Source organism: Metopolophium dirhodum, chromosome 3 (assembly GCF_019925205.1).
Source record: "Metopolophium dirhodum isolate CAU chromosome 3, ASM1992520v1, whole genome shotgun sequence".
In the NCBI taxonomy this organism is placed as follows: Eukaryota; Metazoa; Arthropoda; class Insecta; order Hemiptera; family Aphididae; genus Metopolophium; species Metopolophium dirhodum.
This window is the reverse complement of record NC_083562.1, coordinates 10,738,841-10,756,696: the sequence shown is the minus strand read 5'-3', so window position 1 is coordinate 10,756,696 and position 17,856 is coordinate 10,738,841. Positions and strand designations below refer to the sequence as shown.

General features: G+C 30.2%; 2 protein-coding genes across 3 annotated transcripts; both read left to right on the top strand.

The window, feature by feature from the left end:
• Positions 1 to 1,737: 1,737 nt before the first annotated feature.
• Positions 1,738 to 5,819, top strand: LOC132941632 (uncharacterized). Its single transcript, XM_061009773.1, has 8 exons — positions 1,738 to 2,075; positions 2,220 to 2,724; positions 2,839 to 3,036; positions 3,164 to 3,239; positions 3,316 to 3,464; positions 3,874 to 4,257; positions 5,143 to 5,340; positions 5,405 to 5,819. Exons 2-8 carry the CDS (start codon positions 2,241 to 2,243, stop codon positions 5,539 to 5,541), a joined length of 1,626 nt encoding a protein of 541 aa, XP_060865756.1. The 5' UTR covers positions 1,738 to 2,075; positions 2,220 to 2,240; the 3' UTR covers positions 5,542 to 5,819.
• A 2,573-nt stretch (positions 5,820 to 8,392) lies between these two features.
• LOC132941337 (inner nuclear membrane protein Man1) lies at positions 8,393 to 17,152 on the top strand. Of its 2 annotated transcripts, none has more exons than XM_061009352.1 (11): positions 8,393 to 8,758; positions 8,913 to 9,157; positions 9,225 to 9,419; positions 14,049 to 14,124; positions 14,187 to 14,338; positions 14,899 to 15,282; positions 15,377 to 15,574; positions 15,648 to 15,783; positions 16,197 to 16,307; positions 16,407 to 16,588; positions 16,693 to 17,152. In XM_061009352.1, the coding sequence occupies exons 2-11, from the start codon at positions 8,920 to 8,922 to the stop codon at positions 16,809 to 16,811; spliced, it is 1,791 nt and encodes a 596-aa protein (XP_060865335.1). In that variant the 5' UTR covers positions 8,393 to 8,758; positions 8,913 to 8,919; the 3' UTR covers positions 16,812 to 17,152. The 2 variants fall into 2 exon arrangements, with proteins under 2 accessions (XP_060865335.1, XP_060865334.1); XM_061009351.1 differs by having other exon boundaries at positions 14,046 to 14,124.
• The last annotated feature ends 704 nt before the right edge of the window (positions 17,153 to 17,856 follow it).

Below are 17,856 nucleotides of genomic sequence, written 5' to 3'. Positions count from 1 at the left end.
CCACTTTTTACAAACGCGAGGCCCCCAAATTTTAGCAATAAACGCGAGACTCAGACTCAGACCCTGCTCGCACCTCCCCCCACCCCCCAAGGATGGCCCTGCCATTTGGCACCTTTTGGAATTTACATTTTACCACCCACTGCACGAAAATAGGTTGCTTTCCACACTTCAACCATCATCAAAAACTAAACTTTCGGTGCTGGCGATAAAAAATTTTAATAATATACTCAAAAAGTGTCATACACCAACGAATAATATTATTTAATTATAAAAAACGAAGTAAAATCGTTATTCTTGGTTTTAAAATGTCATTTTGTCCAAATTTGAACTTAAAATGTCTATAAAAAATAACTGTGTTTATATATTTTTTACTGAATTTTTAGAATGTTCGGTTACAGTATGAACAATTTATCCTCATAAATTCTTATCCTTGTTTTAAATTTTCGAACGTTAGCTATAAAAATTGAAAATTTTATAACTTTTTAACTAAAATAATTGAACATTTTCGAGGTTTTGTTAAATATGTTGTCAAAATCTGAACTTTAAATACTTATAAAATTGTTTTAATATTTCTGAACTGCTATTATAACTATTTATGAATTATGAAGAACCTTGTAATTAATATCTAAGCTTTTTGACCCAACGAATAAAATTGTACTGACATTTATAAAATAAAAAACTATAAAATTGAAAATTGAAAATGCATATAAATAACTCAAAACAAGTTGAAATATTTTGAAAATTTTTTCATGTATAGAAAATGATAGAATTGACATTTATTGAAAATGTCAATTACCTATCTACTATTATTAGTTTTTAAATAACGACATGACGTATACGAAAATCGTTGTATGAGAATTTGTTCATTTACAGGTGAATATTCAATGTCTAGCTTCAAATTTTCCCGATAACTTGTTTTTTTGTTAAATGTAGCAATACTTAAGGGAAATCTTTATCAAATTTTCAAAGCTTTGTTTTAAAAAGATGAATATTTTTATGAATTTCTAATTTAAAATAATTTGCCAATTTTCGTGATTTTAATGAATTTTGTCAACATTTAACTTCAGACGCTCATTAAAAATTATTGTGGATTTACGCTCAACTTTTCACCAAATCAACTTTTGAGGAACGTTATATTATATTTTCAAAGTTTTGACTGACAAAAAAATTTTTATCGACAATAGTTAAAAAACCTAACAATACTCAAATTTTCTTATGGCTATAAATAGCTCAAAAAGTCGGAATATTTCAAAAATGTTATGGTGCGCGGAAATTGCTTATATGCTAACATAAACATTCAGTGAAAATTTCATCTATATTTGCTTATTTTTTTAGAATTAGGTACCTACACTAAAAAACAAAATCTTTTTTTCCAAAAACTGGTTTTGCGTAAAAATCTTAGTTTTTTCTTAGTTTTTTGTTCGGATATCTATAACACTTTTGAAAGCTTTTACTAAAATTCTTACTTTTGACCCCCCAAAGCAACATCAAGATTCATTTTCTTACCTGAAAAGATACTGTTGAAGTGTTGAAGAAAATTAAAGCATTAATTTTACTATCCCAAAAAGTAATGACACAAAAAAACACACAAACACCATCGTAAAACCCCCCTACGGGGACAAAGATCTTAGGATGATAAAGACCGATTGCCACTAAAAAATTATATGAGATTGGCTACACTGATCAAAAATGATGCTGATTTGAAGAATAACGGCATCACGTTTGTCGTGGTTACTGGTAGAATTTTATGACTCCTTCCAAATAATCTAGTAATATGATATATCTTGTTCTTGTATTCTAAATTCTAAATTCTTGAGTGTCCACCGGGTCGACTGATTAACATGAGTGTTTACGAGTTTATGTTTATTGTTGTTGTTATTTGTTTTGCCAATACTCAATAGTGACTATAGACTTAAAAGTTATAGTTGTGAATCGTGATTGCAGACTTAACACTACACTTTCATCAATTTTCCAATGATTGTACAGAATACGTTAACATTTTACTTGTGATTAGTATTCAATAGTTTAAACATTCTGACTAAATATTTTATTTGCTCTGTCTAAACCTTTGTCCGGTAAGTACGTTTGTTCACTGTTCACACAAATACTACACTGTCCATCTCATAATGTTCAACTGATTACATGTTTTACGTTACCTACGTGTGTCTGTGCAGACATTTTTTTTTGTTTGTTATTGCTAACCTTTTGTCGTTTTCTAGTTTTTTTGAATCACAAACACAATGGGTGAAATCATATCAGACCAAGAGCTACGTCGCCGTTTGTCGGCATTCAATGCAGTGGTTCCTCCAGTTACCAGTACTACCAGGAATTTGTTGTTGAAAAAGCTTGCAAGTCTTGAAGGTGGACAATCAGACAAAACAGCTGCTACTAGTAGTATGCCACCACCTAAGTTAAGGAGTTTGGCTAATGGTACCAATGAGTCGATTATGATATCATCTTCTGTTGATGGAAAACACTCGCAACATAAGACATTTGACAGTATGAATAGTCCCAGGAAAAGCGCTCGTCAACAGCGAATGTATAAGGCTCCAGATCTATTTGATAACTCAGATTCTGAAGCCGATACTGGCTCACTAGGACGGTCCATACTACCTGCCAATCCATACATAGCTAGTTCTTCTCCTAAATCAAATGAAACGTCTTTAATGAATGTATCCAACTGGAAAAATACACCTGACCATCAAAACTCATATGTGTCGCCAGGTACCTATATTATTAACTTTATTTTTAAATGTTTGCTCATTTTAATATTTTTATAATTGAATGATTAAGTTACTACTTACTCGTCACATCTTAACTCAGTTTATAACTCAACAGAAACAAAAAATTCTCCGGAAAAAAAACGAGAAATACCATCAGAGAAAAGAACATCTAGACTTTTTGACTCTAAAGTAATTAAAACATCACCAGACGAAGTTAGTCGACAACTACGCTCGAGTTCTGTTTCCAAAACTCTATCACATGCTGACCAAGCAATACAAAGATGGAAAGAAAAAATGATGAACCAATCACAGGGTAAGTACATACCTATTTTTTTTTCCTAGCTTAAACTTATCTCCTTACTAAAAAGTGTACATATTATAATAAAATAGAAGATACAAAATATTATCATTGATATTATGTTTAATTAATTAATTTTTAGATAAAGAAACTCTATCAAAGCCTTCGCTATTTAATTCACCATCTCCTATTTCAAAAATAACTTCAAGAAGCTTAAGGTTTGCTAAGCAACTTTCCATGTCAACAAAATATTAATATATCCATGTAAAACGTATAAATATTATTTTTACCTAGGAAAAACTATCAATCTACACAGCAAAAGAGTCTGATAAATTATACAAAAAACACTCAACATATCATTCTCCTTTTTGTTGGATTTTTTGTAGTAATTTTTGGATTATACTTCATTTCAGTACAACCAACAACAGCTGTATTGCCACCAAGTAATTAAACATATTTAAGCTTATAACTTTATACTTTAATTTGCTTTAGAAATGATTATTGTTACGAATATTTTCATGTTCAGCATTTAACTTATAAATAGATCAAAATTTGAAAATGTTTATTTTAACTGTAAAACTTATCAGAAGTAAGCTGCTCAAAATAATCTTATACTCCAGGCTTTGGAAAGTCAATTATATAGTATGATGATAATATATATCCTGATTGTTTCAAGATGACAAATTGTCCCTAAATTAAACTTCAATAATATATGTTAACATTTTGTTTTTTACTAAACATTTCTAGTAAAAAATGATCAAGTTTATTAGTTGATTGACAGACACTTGTATTTTAAAATTATTTTCCTATCTTGGTGATAATCAATATTGACGAATATTTTATCACTTTTAGGTATATTAAGCTCATTGTGTGCAAAAAAAGGTCTCCAAGGAGATAATTGTGATACGGAACAAGAAAAAGTACAACGTTTGTATAATTCATTAGTATCACAGGTACAAGATAAATACATAAAGAACCAATGTGACAAATCAGATATTGAGCCAATTGTAAATCCACAAACTGTATTTGAATATATTTCAACTCATGAAAATTTACCATCCAGGGAAATCGAAGAATTAGTTGAACTTTTTAAAAGCATCGCAAAAACCTATTCTGATTCACCAATTGGATTTGATGTTTCATTTAAAGTCAATGTACAACCAAATTTACCAGTTCTCTGTGCAGTAAAACATATTTGTTCCAACATGTTCTATCTATTTACATGGATAGGAATAGGTATATATACTTAATATGTATTATTTAAGGTCTTACAAGTTTTGTATTCTGTTTATGCCATTATATGTCATTTTAAAGTTATAACCTAACAGTGGCGTGTAACATAGGGTCCAAGTGTTGCTCGGGCAACACCTTAAATATGGGTGGGTGGGTGGGTATTGATAGATGAAAAAATAGGTCGGTATAAATGTATTATGAGGGATAGGTCTCCTAAAATTATTTGAGCAACATCAATTTTTTGTATGATACACGCCACTGTAACTTAACCACAAACTTTAAAACTTTTTGTTAAAGTTAATAATATTTATGTAATTATGTTCAATGTTAAAACGCATTCTAAAAAAAAAAAATTAATAATAATTTTGCAATCTGAAATTTGATATTTTATTAGCATTTGAAATTTTTAATTGATGGGTAACATACTTAAATATAAACTTAGTTATTTTTCATAAAAATATCCTATATTTGACAGCTGGTTTAATGTTATTGTTACAGTACACAAAATATGTGCCCATTAAATTGTAAACTGAGAAAATATTCTCCTACTGTAAAATAATTTAGATATTATGCAATATATTATTTTTTTAAAAGAAACTGAAAATTTGAATTTTTCTTTATAATAATTAAATAATTAGTTATATAATATGTTTATTAATCAATGAGTTTATTGATTCTCATCCTTTTTAAAATAATGATACAAATAAATTAGAAATTAAATTTTTTGTGACACCAAAAAAAAAACAATTTTTCTTATGTATAGGTGCATTATGTGTTTACAACCACCCAGAATCTCAAACCCTAGTTTAAGAAACACTTCTTCAAAACATGAAAATACATATTATATATTTTATGAGAACAAATTAAATATATATTTATTCTTTTCAGTGGCCCTGTCAATTGTAGGTCTTTATTTTGTTATATGCTACATCTCAACGAAAAGTGAAAACTATAAGCAAGAAGTGAACCAATTAGTTGAAAATACAATTGATTTACTAAAAGAACAAGCACAAAATAAACCAAATGAAAGTTATCTACCCATTATTCATATACGTGATCATTTGATTCCATTCAATGAGAGACAAGGTAACATTAACCAATTTTTTTTTAACATAAAAACATTTTTTCAATGTTAATATTTAATTTTTAGCAAAATCTAAAATTTGGGCTGAAGTAGTTCAATACTTTACTGAATCAGAATCTAGTGTAAGATCTGAAGTCCAAGAAATTGACGGCGAAGACTTTCAAGTATGGAGATGGGTTCAACCTATGTCACCTGGTATATAGTATGAGTTATGCTAAATAATGACATAATTTAAGTGACAATTAACATATCTCATAATTTTTATAAACAATTTTGTTTTTACTTAATGTTTAGAAATCTTAACATGTTCAAGCAATCAAACATAAAATAGTTTTTACATGAACAAATTTTTAACTATAAGTACTTAAAATTATTTGTATTATTAAGTATTATTATTAATTGATCAAACAATGTATAATGTTAATATTAACTAATAGCCTTCATATTTTTGTACAAAACAAAAATAAAACAACATATTATATTTTCTGTTATATCACTTATTTGGAATAAAATAAACAGACATAACAAAACAATGTTAATTTACTCCACTTGTTGTTAAGATTATAATCTATAGTAATTATCTTAATAATTGTGTCTATATATAAAAAAAAATATGATATGTACAATTTGATATACTGTTATTTTGTCTAATGTGTAAACCAGATGTATTCATACTTTTTCATTCCACGGCTCCGTATGTTCACAACATTTGGTTGGTCTCAAATTTGTAAAGAAACCGAAAAAAAAATATGTTCTAATGTCTTATTACTTATGATAATATAATTATATTATAAATACATCACTTATATCAAGATAACAAATTTAATAATAATCATGCATAGAAAACTGAAATTAAATTTTTTACATTTAGAATAAATTAGTATATTAGGTCATCGTCATGTCACCTCTGGTCTAAACAATAAAATATTTATATACCTTGAAAATATTACCGTAATAACAAATAACTTTGTTCAACACTTAAAAATTAGGTTATAGTTGGAACAGACAACCAATTTAAAGTTCAAATATTGACAAAATACGAAAATTAGCAAATTATTATGAGTTGAGAATTCATAAAAATTTTTCTTTTTAAATCTAAAATTTAAAAATGTAATACAAGATTATCCATAAGTTTGTCTAACTTTATCAAAAAAAAAAATATCTACAAGAAAGTCAAATTAAATTTTTATGAGTGTGAGAAATTCGTATTTTTACAACATTTGATATTCACTTGATTTCTCGTGTAACGATTTTCTTATTTTGTTGTAATTAAAAAACGAATGACTGTAGATACTTGAAAATTTCACTGAATGTTTTTATTAGCATTTTCTATACACGATAAAATTTTGAAAATAATTTGACTCTTTTTGATCTGTTTACGGACATTGTCAGTTTTCAATTGTCTTAGTTTTTTTTTTCTATAATTATCAATAAAATGTTATTTGTTGGAAGAAAAGCGTGAAAATTTAATGCAAGGCTCCTGATATATTGTTACAATAGCAGTTGACAAATATTAAAAATACATAGGCACAATTTTTATTTATAAGTATTGAAAGTTTGAATTTTGACAAAATTTATCAAATTCAAAATGTAATAATTATTTTGTAGTTAAAAATTTATAAAATGTTCAACTTTTGTAGCTAAGGATTGAAAATTTAAAGTGTTTATAGTTTTACAGCTACTCACAACAATTAGTTTATTATAATTTATAATGATTAATAAAAGATCTTCCTGGGATAACTGCATTTCAATGTTTTCCAGTTTACCTAATACAATTAACTAGAAGCTAGAGCTTACCTAATGAATGAAAAAAAAAATTGAGAAAGGAATAGACTGCGGGTAAGTGCATTTCAAGAAGCAAAAAAAGTTTTAATAAAATTATATAGGTAGCCCAGTTTATACTATAATTATATCAATACTTTTATATAATTCTTTTATTATAATAATATAATATATTACCTATACCAACATTAAAAAAATAAAATATTAAGAAAAGTTTTCTGTTATAAATCACAAATAAATATATAATAATAGTTAGGTGTTTTAAGTTTCCCCCCCCCCCCCCCTCATGAAAAATAGTTCCTGCGCCACTGCCCCTTCCCATTTTAGATTCTAAACGGAGCAATCGAGCGATGAATGTTTTGATTTTACATTGTTTTTTTTGTCTGTGATACACGAAAAGTAGTCGAATGCTTCGATTTTTAATTTTAGGAGTGGTTCTTGATAGCAAATTGTATCTAATTAGTTGGTACTTTTGTGAGGTGAAAATAGAAAATATCCAGAAGTTTTCAAAAACTTCGAAAAAACCATAGACCTTAGTATAAGCCACGGACTAAGATATAATTATATAAGATTATATCTTAGTCCGCGGTATAAGCCTTATAGATATCTTCTAAGAGACTAAGACCGTGCTGTATGGTGTAATATGGAAAAAAACCAAAAAAATAAAAATATAGGGTTAGGATATTAAAACTGAACAAGAACTCTGAACTGTTTACCGCATTCGGAAGTCGTGTTGTCGGAGAAAGACGTGGCGCATAATATGGCTACACTGGCTTCGGCCGACAGCGCGACACGGGATCCACGCTTGCAACACTGCGTAAGTGTGCGTCTCCGACTTTGTACGTGCGTATACAGCACGGATATAACTATGGCTGCACGACGGCCCATATTGGATCACAGCGCTGGGCGGCGCCGAATGTTCTCATCAATTCTGACAAAAAGTCGCGTTTTACTAGCGCCCTCTACAGCCACTACTAGGTTAAGTTAACCAAACCTGGTTACCTAGCCACTACGGAGCGCTTGTATGACGCGACTTTTTTTGTATGGATACTATGTATGTATATATGTAACTTGATAAGAACATTTGGCGCCGTTATATTATTGCTCGTTGTGCAACCATAGTATCTAGTGGTATACAGTGTGGATAATACGCACGCGGCACTACGTCGACGGCACACAATATGTGTATAATTGTACTATAATGATAAAATTATTGTATTATACATATATACAGGTATGCACCATAATGCGGTCGTAATTATGTTGTATATCCGGTATTCCGGTATCGGCGGCGTACGCATCAAGGTTACACTCGCAGCAAGCTGATTAAAATAACGGCATTTTCGTGTCCAATAAAACATAATAATAATATACGCTATTATCATTTATCTCATTGTAGGTTATAAAATAAAAACGGCCAAATTCCTAACTGATTGTCGCTCTACGTTCTGCCGATTTCGATCCAAATATCAAACGGCAGGAATCGAACGCCCGTGTCTGCCGGCTGTTATGGTCGCCCCAATAACGTTGAAGATTTTGAACAACCTCCTCTGACCGAACAAACGACGTCGGCACCGCCGACGACGACAGAACAGTTGTTGTTGTTGTTGTTGTGGTTCACTTTCTTCATCTCAAACCGTGAGTACGACAATTGTGCAGAAAATCTAACTACTTCATCCTCTATGTCCGATTTTTACCACTTCAATATTTATGACACAAATTTACTGAACGGTTCTTACATTTTCTAATATAAAAGTCCATTTACCAACAATCATTGGTTTTTGATTTACAGTCGTGCAATGGGTGAGAGCATCAGTGATCAAGAATTGCGGCGACGTCTGTTGACCTTCAACACCATCGTCCCTCCGGTCACCGATTCGACCAGAAGATTGTTGGTTAGGAAACTTGCGGATCTCGAGAGCCGCCATTCAAGCCAAATTGATTCGCCCAAATCAAACGATATATCCTTGATAAATGTATCAAATTGGAATCATTCTGCTAGCGAAGATGAAGACAAAAACTCTTATTTGTTTACAGGTCTGTTGCTAATGTAGCAATATTAATTAAATAAAAAATAGTTTTAAAATAGTTTAATACTTTGCAGAAACAAGAAAGTTTTCTAACAAACTACCTGAAATACAGACTGAAAAAATAAAACCAAGACTTTATGACTCTAATGTTAGTTTAACCCCAAGAGAACCTATCTTTCGAAGTCCACGTTCGAATCCTGTCACTGAAACACCTTATGCTGATCAAGCTATTCAAAGGTGGAAAGAAAAAATGATGAATCAATCCCAAAGTAAGCCAATTGGTTTCTAATTCATCAAATTATACATTAAGCCTGATCAATTTAAATTTGTTCCTAAGATACATTAAACTTTTCAATATGCGGAGTTAAAATAATATGTTTAGGAGGATGCTTTACTCGCATGCTGTCTCCGCAAATTGTTCGTTTTGAATAATCTATTTTACTCTGTTATGATTAATTTAGGAAATTATCAAATTTAGAAATAAGAATATTATTTAGTGAACCTCCTAGTGTTTTTAGTTTTAAAGCAAGTGAAGAATATTTTAAAATTGTAAATTATTTGTGCATTTTAAAATTAAAATCTACAAAAAATCTATGAGGTTCACCAGGTAGTATTAATACTTCTAAATTTGATAATAAGTCAATTCGCTCCTATATTAACCATAACAGTTTTAAATATAATACTTAAAATTTGCTAGGTTATGCGTTTTTGTAAGACAGACAACGCTTACAGGTGTAGCACCCTCTTAATAATTATTTTTAATGTTGACCCATGTACTTTACCATTAACTCTACTGTTACCAAATATGAGCAGTCTAGTTTAAGCAATTATTAGTCTGTTAGTTTTAAGTATTATACTTACTCTGTTCTGAACAAGAATGCACCGCATAGCGTGCGGTGTCAATGGCAATGGTCTGTCGAGTGAGGCGGATGTGCAAACTAGAACTAGACTTCGTCCGCTGATTGGTGCGTTTTTATTCTGAACAGAATATAGTTTAACTATTAATATTATGGTTCAAGACTGATTGCATTGAAAAAAAGGCTGGAGACTTCAGTTTTTTTTTTATTTTTCAACATCGAAACCTAAGAATATAATTTACTGTTTACAAAACCAAAATCATTTTAACAAATATTGAAAAATATTATTTTTTAGTTTATTAATAATAAATAATAATCCCTCAATTTTATTATAACAAATAATTTATAACCATTTAATAATTTTTAAAAAACTGTTAGTAAATCTTAAAACGCAAACCTGAGAATGTAAAAAATTAAAAAAAAAACAAACTTTATTTGGTTATGCTCTAAAAATTGTTAAAATATGTATCATAATAAGCAAAAATTTATTTTAAAATACCTTGGCAAAAAAAGTTATAAATATTTATTTTACAATATATACACCTAACAGTAGTTACAAAGGGGTAAACTAAACTAATTAATTAATACAACTGTGCAAACAAAACAATTATCTTATAAATATAATTATGAATAAAATAAAAATATACAAATGTAAAAATATTGAATATGGAGTAAATTTAGAAGGTTAGGAGGTAAATGTTCTGAGCATTAGGTTAACTAGTATGACGGTGTGACTGGGGATAACAAAAGGTAGCTGGTTGCGGGTAGGGTCTTAAGCAGACTTTTTCAAGAAGGACTGAAACATCCAGGGACCCATTTAAAAGTGACAAAATGATTCTTTGGTCAGCTTCAAGGCGAAGTGAGGATAGTGTTTGGACATGGAGAACTTCACGTATGTAGGAGTAGTCGTGTTGTGCAATCGGAAGTTGAGTATGAAAGCAGCATGTGCTAAAAATTTATTCTGTACTTGTTCAAGGCAAAGTTGGTCTTCGCAAGAAAAGGGTGCCAAACAATCGCACCTAATTCAAGAAGGGGTCTAATGACTGAAAAATATAATGAATGGAGGCAAAGGGTGTTTGAACCTTTGGTGTTATGTTTAATGAATCCAAGCACTTTCAACTCTCTATTAACAGTAAAGTTGATATGATGTTCAAAAGAAAGAGAGGAGATGTAAAATTTCCCAAAGTCTTGAACAATGGAAGTACTTTGAAGCAGATTGTTATTTAAAGTATAGAGGTGAATTACGGATCTGAGGAGATCAACACCTCGAGAAAGACATTATCAGACATTTATTCAAATTAAAAGTTAAGCCAACGCTTATATAGTTCCCATCGATTGAAAATATCAAGTTCAGCCTGATTAGTTTGGCGCAGTCAAGAAGAAAGTCGATTTTAGTAATAAAAAAAACAGCATATTATAGAATTTTTACTTTATTTAAGATTGAATTGATAAACAGACAGAATAAAGTGGACTTAAGTACCACCTTTAAGAACTCCAGGCAAAACTTCAACTAGATTCGAGTAAAGGGTTTTTCAATAAGGACGCTCGATGTTTCATAGTGAAAAAAACAAGTTGTGTGTGAGATATGTACTTAATTTTTATTTTATTTTAAAGAACGTTATATGGCAATTACTTATGGAATATAACATCGTTCAAATGTCCGCCTCGGCTTTGCTTGGTGGCACGTATTCGGGAGGTCCAATTTTCTACCACTTTGTCGCATAAATCTGGTTGAATTTGCTGTATGGCGTTGGTTATGTTGACTTTGAGGGCATCAATTGTTTGTGGTTTATTTGCATAGACCTGCGATTTAAGATAGCCCCAGAGAAAAAAGTCTAAAGGCGTTAAATCGCACGATCTCGGAGGCCAGTTTATGTCACCATTGCGTGATATCACCATGCTCTCAAATCGTCCACGCAGAATGTCCATCATTGCACACGCTGTGTGACACGTAGCACCATCTTGCTGGAACCACATGTCCTCAGTATCCATATCATCGAGTTTTGGTAAAAAGAAGTTGTTGATCATTGATCTGTAGCGCTCACCGTTGACGGTTATGGTAATGCCTGTTTCGTTTTGGAAGAAGTATGGACCAATGATTCCGCCAGACCAAAACCCGCACCAAACAGTGACTTTTTCGGGATGCATTTTGTTTTGGTGTATCTTGTGTGGATTGGTATCATCCCAAATCCGACAATTTTGTTTGTTGACGTATCCATTCATCCAAAAATGGGCCTCGTCACTAAAGATGATTTTTTTAGCGAAGTTTGGATCAACTGCTAACTGCCCTAGAACCCAATCAGCGAGTACACGGCGTTGCGTATGGTCGTTTACCTTAAGTGCTTGTGTTAGTTGGATTTTATACGGGTGCAGACCCAAGTCTCGACGCAAAATTCGCCAAGTTGAAGTCGCAGAAAGACCAAGTTCTTGTGAACGACGAGGAATTGACTGTCTTGGGTTATCCCGTACACTATCACGCACAGCAGCGATGTTTTCAATGAATCTTGCATTTCATTGACGTATGGGTGTTGGCTGATAATTTATTGAACCAGTTGACTCGAATTTGGCAACCAAACGTCGAATAGTCGACTCAGCTGGACGGTTGTGTCGAGGATAAAAATCGCGTAATGTGCGGAAAGTTTCTCTAACGGAGCACTGGTTTTGGTAATAAAATTTAATTATACGCACATGTTAATCTACACTATAACCGTTCATGGTGATTTGCCATACGGTACTGAACAATCCACAACAATTATGCAGATAAGGCTTTAATGACATTCCCGATATATCCGATCAAAGTTCGAGCGCCTCTATTGATAAACCCGTTAGTTATTGTGAAGTTTTAAATACTGAGATTTGCCTAGATCAAATAAGAAGTGAGCCAGGATAGAAGTGGGTTACCGGTACTTAAGTTCATCAGTTTCTTTAAAACTCAGTTTATGGTCTAAAGAATCAAAAGCTTTTAAAAAGTCTGTCACAATGGTGATTTAAAGCCGGATACTACACACTTGGGAATATATCAAGAAAAAGAAATACTGCAAGTTGTGGTTGACTTGCCGGGCCAAAATCCATGTTATTCAGTGATTAGTATACGATTGAGGCTCCGTTTAATGCAGTTGTAAACAATTAGTTCAAATAGTTTACCCAAATGTGGTAAAACAGAGATTTATAAATTGGTGTGACGAATCAGATTTTCCATACCGATGGAAAGATATTTTGTCCTTTGTCCATGAAATACCGTAAAAAATATATGAAAGCATGGCATCAGAATACATACTTAATTAGGGCTGGACATCAGTCTACTTTTAATTTATAGTAAAAATTCTTATTATCTGTGTTTTTTTTATGAATTCCAGCAATATTCCTTCACTTTTAATTATATGGAATTTATCCATCACTAGGTACTTCAAATACTAGACTATACTTTGTTTGCCAAGAGAATGTGGTTACTTCACGTAAAAAAACTGGTGTCAAGGAGTAAGGATTTGGGTGGATACGATATGTTTTGGTTACGGGACTGACTTCATAGATTATCTACCATGACATTTTTGTTGGCCACATCTGTGAATAAATTCTAGACACGCCTATGGCTTATTTACTAATAACTTTACCTTCATAATTTACATATATATAAATTAATTAGGCCACGTAAGTTACCTATATCATTTCTTATTTTATAAATAAAAACAAATTTAAATTGTAAATGGTTTTGGTGTTTTTAGCATTGTAACAACTCAAAACATACTTACGGACATTCGTATCTTACTTGGGTAGCAATTTTTGGACCATTATAATAAAATGCATGAAGTCCTGAAGCCTAGTTATTATATGAAATTAACTTGGTTATTTAAAAAAAAGCCAACTAGACTAGTCCTTCCCTTTAATAGTGAATACAAATTTACTATTTTAAATATTTGTAACTTAGAGACCACTTTTATGAGTGTTACATCATCTTAACCAAATTAAGAATACAATAAAGAAATAGTGAATGTTAAAAATAATGGATCAATTCATGGTGTTTTATTTATGTTTAATCAGCAGATAAAATTGATGTGTCAAATACTTCACAGTTTGATTTTCCATCCCCTGTTTCATCAATTTATTCTCAAAATTCAAGGTTTGTTAAACAATTATATTTAAAAAACAATAATAATAATTCTATTATTTTTCATAATATAGGAGATATATTCAACCAACACAGCAAAGGCATCTGGGAAATGGCTATACAAGAAATACTCAGTATATAATACTACTTTTTATTGGTTTTTTTGTAGTAATTTTTGGATTATATTTCACTTCTATACAATCGAGTACAGTTGTGTTACCTCCAGGTAATATATAAAAATATATAATAAATACAATTAAATATACAAATATTGTTTTTATTATTATCATAAATTACTTTTAATTGTTTACTAGTAATTCCATTTCACAATTAAACTGCATTTATACACATTTTAAGGTTTTGTAGAAAAACTGTTAACTATGGTTTTTATATTAAAAAAAAGCTAAGAAAAAAGGAAAAAACACAAACTTAAAAGTTATAATTATTTTCAGTGTTGCTAATTAAAAAAATCATCTTTTCGTGCAATTTTGTTTTGTAATTTGTAAAAAAAGTTTGTAATTTTAACATAAAATTATTATCGTTTGAATACTATCTAAATGTAAAGTAATTCATATTTAATAATAATAAATTAAGATACATATTATGTATTAAAATACATCTTAGGAATCACTTATTCACTATAACCAATAAGTTCTGAAATTATATTTTATACTCTTTCAATCCTGTTTTTTTTTTAGCTATTTTTAGGTTTGAAATTTTTGGAGAAAATATGGTGTACATTTATTTTTTTACGGGTCAATACTCATAGTTGTTTTTAAATTGCAGGTATTTTGAACTCTTTATGTGCCAAAAAAAATCTACAAGGGTTTGACTGTGAGACAGAACAAGAAAGAGTACAAAAATTATATAGCTCTTTGGTATCCCAAGTTCAAGATAAATATATCAAGAATCAATGTGAAACGTCAGATATAGAACCGAGTGTGGACGCTCAAACTATATTTGAATATATTTCAACCCATGAAAATTTACCATCCAGGGAAATAGAAGAATTAGTTGAATTATTTAAAAGTATTGCCAAAACCTATTCTGATTCGCCAATTGGATTTGACACTTCGTTTAATATCAATATACAACCAAATTTACCAATTCTGTGTGCAGTTAAAAATATTTTTACAAACATGTTCTATCTTATTTTGTGGCTAGGAATAGGTAAATAAATTAAAAATATTTTACTTCATATAAATTAGATTATTAAACATAATTAAAAACTAATTCTTATTATATTTAATTTTATTGTTTTTAGTTTCATTGTCCCTCATAAGCCTTTATTTTGGAATATGCTATATGACAACCAAAAGTGAAAAACATAAACAGGAAGTTAATCGCTTAGTTGAAAATATAATTGATTTACTGAAACAACACGCTCAGTATCGACCCAATGAAGGTTACTTACCTATCATACATATACGTGATCAATTAATTCCACCAAATGAGAGACAAAGTATAAAAACATGTTTTACTGTAACTAAAATTACTTTTTTTTCTTTAACATACCATTGCATTATTTATTCCAGCAAAATCTAAAATTTGGGCTGAAGTTGAACAATATTTCACTGAATCAGAATCAAGAGTAAGATCTGAGATCCAACAAATTGATGGTGAAGACTTTCAAGTATGGAGATGGGTTCAACCTATGTCCCCTGTCACAGCGTGAGTTATATTCTGTATTAATATTATTACAAAGCAAATTAGGCGACTAAGGGGAGACTTAGTGAAGATATATCCCCCAAAAATAAAAATAAACTGTTTTATATAGTTATCAAATGGAGATTTTATACTCATTAAGAGTACGCCTGTGAATATTAATGTTCATCATTTACTTCATTACACAGATGACTTTAAATTTTTTTTAATGCGTGTAATGTTTGCTTAGCCTCACGCAGGGTTTACATAGCCCAGTTAATAATACTTAATAACATTAAACCTTAACTCCCATAAAAACCACTCGTTTTTTTAATTAACTATAAATAGTTATTTCTTTATTAATGGTAAAGAAATAATATAATGTGAATGTAATTTTTTAAGTACAAAATTATCAAAAATAATTAAATATTTTATTTTAGAAAAAAAATTTGGCAAGGACAAGCATTTGAAACTACTGATGGTAGTATGAACTCTCCTCAGCCAAGTCCTACTTCTTGTTTAAAAATACGTCATATGTTTGGACCAGATTCGTAAGTAGAATGTTTGTAAAAAAATTTAAAAAAATAATATATACTTCTATAACTAGTTAAATTAATAATTAGTAACAAATGTTTTGTTTAATTTCACAGTATGTTAGGAGTTGATTGTGAATTACGTGTCAAAGATGCTATTCTCGAAAAGTGTGAGTCTGTAGAAGTCTTACATCTTTCAGTTGATCGTAGCAGTCAAGAAGGATGTGTATATGTCAAATGTGCCTCTCCTACTGAAGCAGGAAAAGCTTATAGACAATTACATGGGTTTTGGTACGATGGTATGTCATATATTTCCAATTTAGTTATATATTTAAACAAGTTTATCATTATAGAATTTTAGAATTGTTTAATATTTGGGCCTAATGAGTTTTAATTGTTTCAGGAAAATTGGTAACTGTAAAATTTTTACGTTTGGAGCGTTATCATCAAAGGTTTCCAGATGCTGTTAGTATGACAATACCTCTTACACCATCTAATAATGAAAAACGTTCGTTACAATAAATTATATTGTTATATTAAAATAATTGTACGTCACTAACATTGTTGTTTAATTTTAAAAACGTCTAACGTTTTAATAATTATTAATATAATAGGTAAATGTTTTTACATTACTGCTAGAACTGTTTTGTTTTTTCTACTATTATTATTTCTATAAGTAACAAACCTTACTTATGAAGTATTTTGTTTTATTTTTTTTTTACTATTTCTTATTTTTTATTCTTACGCTTCTGGAAGCCACCTTAAGTTATTGAATATATTTTTGTAAACTAATAGATGAATTAAACATTTTCCATGTAATATATTAATGTTACATACAAGTATGTTGTACATTTAAATATTAATCACTATTGTTATATATTTTATCTCAATTTAATTGGTTAACCAAAAATGTCTAATATTGTAGTTATAGTCTGTCTCACGAAAGAAAGGTGTCACGTCTCGACGAAATACGGTCATTCTTGCGTAACCCCAAACCTGCACCATAACAATTGGTTAGCTGCACCGACGACGACGGTCGTGGTAGCAAGTAAATATGAGCGGTGTATAAACAGAGATGACGTGAACTGATCGTTGTCAGTCGTGATACATCGGGGTACAAATAGAGCGTGTAGAGCGTGCTCTATGGTCCAGCACTTGATCATAGCTCAGTCTACATGCGTGAAACGGTACCTTTCTTTAGTGAGACAGACTAATAAATATTTGTTTTGACATTTGAATTAGCTTAAATATAATATAAATAAAAAAATGGGCAACACATAAATTAACTAATTTAATTACTATTGTCACTGCCATAGTTCATACCATCTAAATGTGTTTAAATAAATAATTGCAGTTGGTTTAAAAAAAACATGTTGCAACTGTAAATTTGCTTCAGTTTAAGAAACTGAAATTATCCTAATTTATTATAACATTCGTAGCCGGTAGATACAGTGCAGTAGTGTACCTATATTATAGGCCATGGCCCATGAGTTATAACTATAAATAGATAATTTTATCAAAATATGTTTTTACCCACTGGATTTATTCTTCCCTGTTCATAATATAA